This window comes from Phocoena phocoena, chromosome 17, assembly GCF_963924675.1.
Source record: "Phocoena phocoena chromosome 17, mPhoPho1.1, whole genome shotgun sequence".
Taxonomy (NCBI): domain Eukaryota; kingdom Metazoa; phylum Chordata; class Mammalia; order Artiodactyla; family Phocoenidae; genus Phocoena; species Phocoena phocoena.
Genome location: NC_089235.1, coordinates 24,940,692 through 24,950,508, shown reverse-complemented (window position 1 = coordinate 24,950,508; position 9,817 = coordinate 24,940,692). Strand labels below are relative to the sequence as shown.

General features: G+C 38.2%; 1 protein-coding gene across 1 annotated transcript; it reads left to right on the top strand.

Moving 5' to 3' along the window:
* Nucleotides 1–240: 240 nt before the first annotated feature.
* On the top strand, nucleotides 241–4,380 carry LOC136137152 (fatty acid-binding protein, adipocyte). Its single transcript, XM_065895531.1, has 4 exons — nucleotides 241–382; nucleotides 2,830–3,002; nucleotides 3,595–3,696; nucleotides 4,161–4,380. Exons 1-4 carry the CDS (start codon nucleotides 310–312, stop codon nucleotides 4,209–4,211), a joined length of 399 nt encoding a protein of 132 aa, XP_065751603.1. The 5' UTR covers nucleotides 241–309; the 3' UTR covers nucleotides 4,212–4,380.
* Nucleotides 4,381–9,817: the final 5,437 nt, after the last annotated feature.

Sequence of the window (9,817 nt, the reverse complement as noted above, 5' to 3'; positions counted from 1 at the left end):
AACTGTCAAAATAGAAGTATTTAAAATATTCTGTAATGGTTAAAAGTAAGTTGTACTCTAAGTTCAATGACCATTTGCCAGGAAGAACCAAAGTTGAGAAATTTCTATTAAAAACATGACTCAAAGGAAAAACTGCAGAGTCTGGCAATGAAGGAAATGATCTGATACCATTCCCAATTGGTTATTCCTAAAATCACTTGTCCTGGGTATCTTTAAAAGGAAGTTTTCTGGACTCAGAGGGTAATAGCAACTTCCTGAAAGCTGCAGCTTCTTTCTCACCTTGAAGAATAATTCTAGAAAGCTCCCAAAATGTGTGATGCATTTGTAGGTACCTGGAAACTTGTCTCCAGTGAAAACTTTGAAGATTACATGAAAGAAGTGGGTAAGGAAATACATTGGCTGGGTTTATAACTTTTTCTCTGGGGAAGAGTGCTTTGTGGCTGTTTTTCACTCTGGAGGCACTGGCCAGACATGAAATTCTGCTTTCTATATAGAGGCGATAAAAGTAACATGTGTGAATCATTTGTTTCTAGAAACATTCTAGATGGAAGTCACAACTAATGCTTCCTTAAGGTGAACTAATATGAAAAAGGGTATAAATGGAATTGTTATGCTGTACAGAAATGCCAAGATTTTATTTGATTGATAAACTTGAGTATCTTTGGTTTACTTGACTCTCAGTCTCTTTTTATTGATTCCTTTTGCATATAAAATAAGCAATAACTTGGAAATAAAACTGTATTTATTTCCTAGCATGCAATAATTTCCATTTGAAACTGAAAGCACTGTATTTCTCATCTTAATGTAATTTTTTGAGTAATGTATGTTAACCAATTGTTTTAAGGTCAATCCATTAAAATGTGTGGTTGTTTTATGGGAGAAAAAAATCTTAATTTCAGAAAATATGTTCCTTAAAAGTCTTAAATATTTGTTTGATTTAAAATTATATGGGATGCCATAGAATTATTGATAATAGAGGCTTTCAGGTTTTTAGGTTCTGGTAACATTGCCTGTGTGTTCCCCAGATAATTACAAAGTTAAAGCAAAGGAGTAGAGAGGCAGTATTTCACTCAGACAGCCACGGCCATGCATTATCAAGTTGTATACAGGGGTTGCAAATTGGGGAGGGATTTTTTTTCACAACATCTCTATTAGAGGTTATGATTGAATCCCTAAATCTCAAGACTTAAGCTTCTTTTAAATCTTATAGTATATTTTTTGCTTGTGTATAACTACTGTTTTCCTTGTTTGCAGACAAGAGGGAAATCAGGGACTTCGACATGAGTGAAACCTAGCTTTGTAGAATATCAACTGGTTGTAATTCAATAAACTAATTAATATGCACTGATACAGATATGTCTGTATTTGAGGCTATTTACTATTTTTAGAAACATTTTACACTTTTAGTATTTATATTTAAATTCTTATACCATTGTGTTTTAAAATGATAAGGTATTGATGATAATGAAAGATAATAAGATACCTTCTGAAATTAGCTTCTCTAGTTGATTACCTTCAGTCAGCAGGTATTGTTTTCAACAGTCAAATGAGGACAGAATCAAGCCAGTGGAGAGAATGATTTTCATAAGCTTGGCCAGTCTGGAACCACACCGGGTGTTGCATCCATTCACTATGTTGACTCACTCCATGTATTTGAGGTTATTATATTTTGTAACAGAGACAGGACTTGCTGAAACAGCATATTATCTTCCCACTTGTTGCTACTTTTGGACGGGGAGCTAAATCAGAGCCTCGGTATTGCTTGTTTTGTATGATATTTGTCTCCCTGATCCCCACTATTCCTAAATTTTGGTATCTATAAGTAGTCAAAAAAGTATTGTAGATTTACGCACATGCATTTAAAAACTACAACACATCTATAACAGTTGTAAATTATAATTTATGCAGCGACAGTAAGGTACTGCTTGCTCTCTACATTAGGTTGTAAATTGTTCGTTCCATAACTGCCACACATCCCAAAAAATACACTCCTCTTTTTCAAAAAGAGGATTTTGCCACTTAAGTGATTGGGAATCAAAGTATTAATTTCTGAACTTACTAAAATAGTGATTTCTTAAACTTTGAAGTTTTCACAATTGATGCCTAAGCCCTCTTTAGCATCTTCTATAGTTTATTGGGAACATCACCATTCTAAAATGTTATGCATGCAGGAAACATTTTGACTTTTGGAAAAATTAATGAAAATCTTCATTTCATGGTGGAGTAATTTGGAAAAGCCAAGAAAACTAGACTTGGCAGCAAATGCCATGAAATGTGAATTTTGGACACCCAAACAGATTAATTTTTAATCGAGTAACTGTATAGTGGTCCCCCAAATCCTATTGTCTTTGACTATGGATTAGATCACTTTTGTTATCTAAGAAGGAAAGGTAGAGATTCCCAAGTGTTTCATGAACTGAGTAAAATGACAGTGGCTGCCCTCATGGTTGAGATGGCCAGTTATTTCGAGAGTGCAGTGACTTTTAAAATATGTATGTCTCACAAGACTTAATCTTTGTACATATTCTTGTGGAAAATTAATAATGGGTCTCCTAAAGAGTTGTATCTGAAACCCGGAAGTGGAAATTTAAAGAACAGACTTACATCTAATTGTGCCTCCGGCGTTCTTTAAGTATTAGCCTACTTTACTTATCTGCAGATGTTTACATAAGACCTTTAAGAAACTCACTGGAGTCTTTCACCTTTTATGCACACATGCACCCACCTACACACACACACACACACACACACACACACACTACTGCTCTTTCTTAAATAAAGATGTGAGAGAAAATTGTAAACTTGACATTTTTCTTTTCCCAACTATAGGAGTGGGCTTTGCTACCAGGAAAGTGGCTGGCATGGCCAAACCCAATGTGATCATCAGTGTGAATGGGGATGTGATCACCATTAAATCAGAAAGTACCTTTAAAAATACTGAGATTTCCTTCAAATTGAGCCAGGAATTTGAGGAAGTCACTGCAGATGACAGGAAAGTCAAGGTGAGAAATAGGGAATTGGAGCAGAGTAAACGCTGGTTTCTAAATGACTACTGCCTACAAGAAGCCATTTTGTAAAAGGAGGAAACCCATTCCACCGTAAGCCAAAGATCCCTGACTCCTAGATCTGAACTACGTTGCCTTCAATATTTAGCTGGTGAATTTTCTCCCTTTCTATAAAATGGTCCTTATTAGTTTAAAAAATGATTAACATAATTTATTTGTCATACCATATGTATATATATATATGTATATAGTATTTGAAGTGAATTAAAATAACGTAACAGTGTTAGAGAACGTTTATAAAAGAGTGAGAAAAAAAGGTAAAAATCACCTATGATTCTACTATCTCAACATAAATTTATTATCTATATTCTTTCACAGTATTTTTTCAAGTGCATGTTTGCATAATATTCTGATCATAATATACATATAATTTTGTACGTTGTTTTTGGCACTCATTGTTTGCTTGTTGCAACATTTTCTTGTAATTTAAAATTACTAATTACCTCAAAATATTCCTGCAAATAAAAGTGCTCTATTTTTAAATTTATTTTCCTCCATCATTATAATCACTTTTTTATTATGCCCGCAGAGCACCGTAATCTTAGATGAAGGTGCCCTGGTGCAGGTGCAGAAGTGGGATGGAAAATCAACCACCATAAAGAGAAAACGAGTGGATGACAAACTGGTGGTGGTGAGTATCTTCTGGCTTCTTAATTCTAGATTCTACTGCTAGGTCATCCCATAATCGTTATTCTACCTAGAGAAACAGATAATTGTCCTTGTAGAACAAAAGGTTAGTCTATTGGGATTACGGTTTCACTCTGGCAATTATCCTTCATACTTTTAAGCTCAGTGTAGGTATACTGTCCCCCAGGAAGCATTCCCTCATCCCTCTCAATATGAACCATATTGTATTGTGCATTTCTAATTATGTTTCTCACTCACCACATAGATTGTAAGATTCCTTGAGGGCAAGACTTGTATCTTCTTGATCTTTATATTTCCCTAGCTTATTACAATATCAGGTATATAATAAGAGCTCAGAGCAAATATCTTTTGATGAATATTGTTTCCTTCCCAACATTGAAGGAGACAATAAACAAAATATAAGTGGTTTAGTCCCAGGGATTTACCAATAATTTTTTTTGTGCCTAGGAATGTATCATGAATTGTGTCACTGCTACCAGAGTTTATGAGAAAGCATAAGCCAAAGGATATTGAGCTGGACTGAAGTTTGCATCAAACTCTATGACATTCTGTTGGGTGTGTTGTCCAAACATATATTATTTCCCACTAATTAGCAATCAACTAATTTTCCCCCAGACTGATTTTATTCGATATGGTTGTATTGGTTAAATAAAACTTTTTAGATTTATAAGGCTATGTAATGATTTATTCATTGTGCTAGATAATTTCTTACTTATAATTTAGTGAAGGAAATAGAAAATTGTATTATTGCTTTGTTTCTAGTACATGATTTTTAAAATAATAATCCAAGATGAAAAAAATAATAGTGAACTTTCCATTGTCTTAGGTAGAAAATGATAAATATGTGCTATTACTGAATATGAAGTCCTTCTTTAGCATAACTACAGTCAAGTAATAATTTCTCAGAGACCTAAGGTAGTTTTAAATGTAGTGAAATTGTCCACAGTCAGCTGGCCCAAGTACTGTCATTTCACATATATCTGTCCTAGAGCATTAAGACAGAGACAAGTGTAGTAGCAATGCAGAGGGTAGAAAAGGATTTCTAGGCTATAAGTTTTAATCTGAAAAATTATTAGTAAACCAAGCTATCCCTGGAATCTCTCAAGAATTAAGTCCAAATAATCCCATAATATTTATTCCAGAAAAGAGGCAACAGGCTTGTAATGAGTAATGATGCAAATGTTCCTGTAGTCATCTCCAAATTTTTCTTTTTTTCTTACCAGTGGAACTTTTTATTCAAATAAGATATTGACTATGTTCTGGAACTTTCTATTCAAATAAAATCTCCATGGAATTCCAATATATAAAACAAACAAAAATGATAATAAGGCCTCCCAGGTAGGGGTGTGTGTTCATTTGTGTGTGAGTGTGGGTGTGTGTGTGTGAGATTTGTTTCTTCTGCACTTTGTGGAACTTCAAAGCACCTCTACAGATCATTGGAGTTCCATGTACACAGACTGAAATTTCCAAACCACGTACTTACCTTTTATAGTAAGCCAAAATCTTTTAAAGTGTGTCCTGTAGTTGATATAATTCTGTTTGTGATGCTTCCTTTAAAAGTAAGTTTATTATTTTCTGAATACCTACCATATGTGTAACACCAAGCTACGGAGAAACCAGAAGAGGTAAATTAAGTTCCTGATCACAATTATTTACTTCCTTTTCAAAAACAGAGAGTTAGACTCTCACTTTGGCTTTACTCAAGAATTGGAGAATTCAAAAAGAGAAGATTTGTAGGAACCTATTAGGAAAATTCTTGGTAAATCAATATTTATTAAGCACTTACTATGGTCCATGCACTTTGCATATTCTACTTAATTTATTATCAAAATAATCCTATGATGAGGATTTGGTATTCCTGTTTACAGATGAGAAAACTGAGTTCAAAGTTTAAGTCTATAAAACTAAGTAGGGAATAGACATAGGAATTTGATATTCAAGAGGGCGATCCTAGCTGGGATATAGATCTAGCAGCCATCAATATTCAAGTGGTAACTTAATTCATAAATGGTGATGAGATCATTCAAGGAGAAAGGAAAGTTAGAAAGAAGAAAATAGTTGAAGAAGTCCAAGAGGATGTCCCAGGCACCTCAGCACAGCATGTTCCACACTAAACTTTCACTTCCCCCTTCCATCCACTCTTAATAACTAAATTTATTCTACTTTCCATATCTCAGTGATTATCAGGACGTATTATCTAATTGCCTATTCCACAAATCTTAAAATCATCCTCCAATATGGCTTCTTCCTCACTTTACAACATTTATGTTGTTTAAAAAATCATGTTGAGTCAAGGCCTTTGCTGATGCCGGGGACACCACCTACCACAGGCCACACCCAAAGGCCAGCGTCAGAGCACAGCTTTGAAGGTTAGAGAAAACTCCCAGGAGACAAAAGAAGGAAGAAAGTATCCCAGGATCTGAAAAGAGAAGGCTTTGTATCTGCAGCCACAGCTCTGGGCAATTGGACACCCTCCTCCCTAACCTACCATCAGAGCACTAGCAGAGCAAGGAGGATGGGCTGCTGAATGGGGAGAAGCAGGGCTGTTGCAGGCACAGGAACTGGGTGACAAGAATAGCAGCAGCAAAGCAGTGAGGAAGGCATGGTAGCTCCTTGACAGTGACAGAACATCCTACACAGATTGGGAGCGGGGATGTAACAGTGTGGTGGCCCTGGATTTCCACTTCGGGATGAACTGCTTTGGACTCAGAGGGAGTGCTGAGCAGGGGAAGGTGGGAGGTGCAGAGCAGTCTGAGCTTCTGTCTGGCAGGGACCCAAGAGCTTCATAGGGCAAATGAGTCGGGGGCAGGGTGAAGCACGGGCTGGTCCCAAGGTGTTCTCGTGGACGGCTCCGACTCCCTGGAATGCTGCTATCGCACTGCCCGTGCAGCCCTCTCACGCGCACAGGGCCTCCACAGTGCAGCCCTCTCACGCGTACAGGGCCTCCTCTTGGCATTCCTCTGCAGGTTGTGTCAACCAGCCCTGTTGTAGATCGTGCAGCATATGTTATAGTTCTGATCTGGGTTCTGTAACCCTTGCAATGTATGTTTGGAAGGAAATGGAAAGTGTGCCTTCAAACTGCATTTCCTTCTTTTTTATTTTTAATGTTTTTTTATTGTAGTAAAAGTCATATAACATAAAACATACTATTTTAACCACATTTAACTGTACAGCTCAGTGACACTAAGTACATTCACATTGTCCCGCAACTCTCACCATCATCCGTCTCCCAAATTTTCCACCTTCCTAAACTGAAACTCTGTCCCCATTAAACACTAGCTCCCCATTCCCCCTTTCCACCCCCTCACCACACCCCCCCTGCCCCTGGCATCTACCAATGTACTTTCTGATTCTATGAATTTGACTATTCTAGGTACCTCATATAAGTGGAATCAAACAGTATTTGTCTGCACCTACTGTATATTGGAATGCATTTTTGAGCAGCTTGGATAAAATCCCAGAGGCCTGGAGCTACAGGAAAACTGGGTTAGCCCAGCTTTCACAAGGACTGTTTGGTCCTACTTTAGTTTCTGTCCCAAATGTGGGAACACACTTACTTCTTAAAACCCTTCAGATCACATGGATTGTGTTGTCTGGCATTCATGTCAAAGCCAAAGCCTTAAGCTAATTTTGGACTGACAGGACTCTGCTAATTCCTTATATAAATATGGGATCTGCTCTGGCCTTCCAGGTCAGGGTCTTGGGTGGGACACCTGTAACCTTCGTTTGCCTCTGAATTTTCTGGAATAAAGTTGCTTTCTTCTCTCATTTCAAGGTCATAGGAGAGAGAACCAATAAGAAAGGTCATATCTGGAAGCAATTTGGGTTGGGGGAGGGATGTCTTGAGGCCCTTCCAGACCTTTCCTCTTTGTCCAGACTGGGCAGTAGAGCCACTGCTGCCCACTAGAAGAACAATTGGCTTGCAAATCATTTCAGACTCATTAAACAGGTAGATGATCAGGATCTGAAATGACTATTGTTTACTAAGGAAATCTTTCAAGAGGGACTGTAGTACCAGGAGAGCTGAATGCCTGCTCCTGAGCTTCTAGTGAGGAGTAGAAGGAATCAAGGCCCCTGTGAATGTGTATGAGACCAGAAGCCACACCATGCTCTGCCATGACTGGCAACTGCCATTCATGTTCTTCAATTCCTGCAGCTCCTGCCACTAATTTTCAGCTGGAATTGAAGTTGTCTCTGGGCACTTTGTCCAGCCTCGCCACCACCCACAATGCAAACCAGCACTGAGCGACAAAAGAACAGAAGCCCCAGAGCACCTCCATAAAGACTAGATGGGGGTACTTCCCTGGTGGCGCAGTGGTTAAGAATCCACCTGCCAATGCAGAGGACATGGGTTCGAGCCCTGGTCCGGGAAGATCCCACAGGCTGCAGAGCAACTAAGCCCATGTGCCGCAACTACTGAGCCTGCGCTCTAGAGCCTGCGAGCCACAACTGCTGAGCCCACATGCCACAAGTACTGAAGCCTGTGCGCCTAGATCCCGTGCTCCACAACAAGAGAAGCCACCGCAATGAGAAGCCTGCTCACCGCAATGAAGAGTAGCCCCCATTCGCCGCAACTAGAGAAAGACCGCGTGCAGCAACGAAGACCCAACACAGCCAAAAAATATATATAAATAAATAAAATAAATTAAAAAAAAAAGACCAGATGGGGCACGCTTGCTGCTGCCCTCCACAGAGTACCAACACCCTGTTTGGACTTTTACATGAGAAATAAACTTCCATTTTGCTCAAGCTGCTGTTGTTTGTTACCAACCTGAGTTACTGGACTCCTTAATCAATAGAAATTAGTAAGAGGCCAGACGAGAAATTCAGGCCAGGCTTTACTGGGACTCATGATGCAGCACGAGGGAATGAAAACAAGTAACAGATGCTCTTGCTGGCTCCCCGGGGTGGGGGCAGCCAGTTGGTCCTTTAATTGGGGTGAGGGTAGGGATGGATCAGTGGGTCGGGCTGGAGTGCAGAGATCATGTGCAGTAGTCTGCTTTTGCTTCCAGCACCTCAGAAGTGGCAGTTGGCAAGTGGGGAGGAGGGTGGGAGAGGGTTGGATTGGGATTTTGGGATTAGCAGATGCAAACTCGTATATAAAGAATGGAGAAACAGCAAGGTCCTACTGTATAGCACAGGGAACTATATTCAATATCCTGAGATAAGCCATAATGGAAAAGAATATGGAAAAGAATATATATATATGTATACCTGAGTCACTTTGTTGTACACAGCATTAATTAACACAACACTGTAATTCAACTGTACTTCTATAAAAAATTCATTAAGTTTAAAAACCCATGTTGATTGCATTAACTTAAAATTTTTTAATTCTTGCTTTTCTCATTCCTATCACCAACAGCACTATCATTTTTTTCCTTAATTACTAATAAATCTCCTTCTTTCAGTCTCTGTCCTCTCCTCTCTTTTCCAAGCCCTGTAGACTTCATGAATGATAGCTACACAATGAAAATTTGACCTGAACACTTAATGATTAAAACCCTTACATGGCTCCCATTTCATCCACAGAAGTTCCAATCTCCTTAGCATAGCATGTAAATATGTCTTATGCTTGCCTTTTCTTATCTAACTTTCTAGTTTTATCATTGCTCTTGTTCTCTACACATTCTTTGCTTCAATCATACCAAAAAATTTTCATACTCTTTATTGCCTCTGATACTTTGTTTTTAGGTATTTTTTTCGGTGTGTGTGAATTAGTCTGCTCCTTCCTAAAACTCTCCTCTCCCTTCTTTCTAAGCCTTCCCCATATCTTAAACATGCCTCTGTGCTAATCCTTTAAAAAGTTGCTTCAGGTGCCACTTCTATGTATGTGTATTTGTGAATTTATTTATTTTCAAAATGTACTATTCAAGTTTAATTCTTAATTTTCTGTTGATGTGGAAGCATAGAGTAAGAAGATTCAGTCCAATGTAAATTTGCTGGATAAGTCAATTTCTTGTTTTCTATATTTTTACCATAAAACTAAGGCTGAGGCAACAAGATATATCTACAATATCAGTTCTCTGATTTTTCCTCCCTGGGACCTCTTTGAAGCTCACATAATTTTTCACTGACATTGCTTCTATCAATATACATGCAGA

Coding starts and splice junctions, on each gene's coding strand:
- LOC136137152 (XM_065895531.1), top strand. CDS start 310: ATGTGTGATGCATTTGTAGGTACCTGGAAACTTGTCTCCAGTGAAAAC. Junction 383..2,829: donor AGATTACATGAAAGAAGTGG/GTAAGGAAATAC, acceptor TCCCAACTATAG/GAGTGGGCTTTGCTACCAGG. Junction 3,003..3,594: donor CAGATGACAGGAAAGTCAAG/GTGAGAAATAGG, acceptor TTATGCCCGCAG/AGCACCGTAATCTTAGATGA.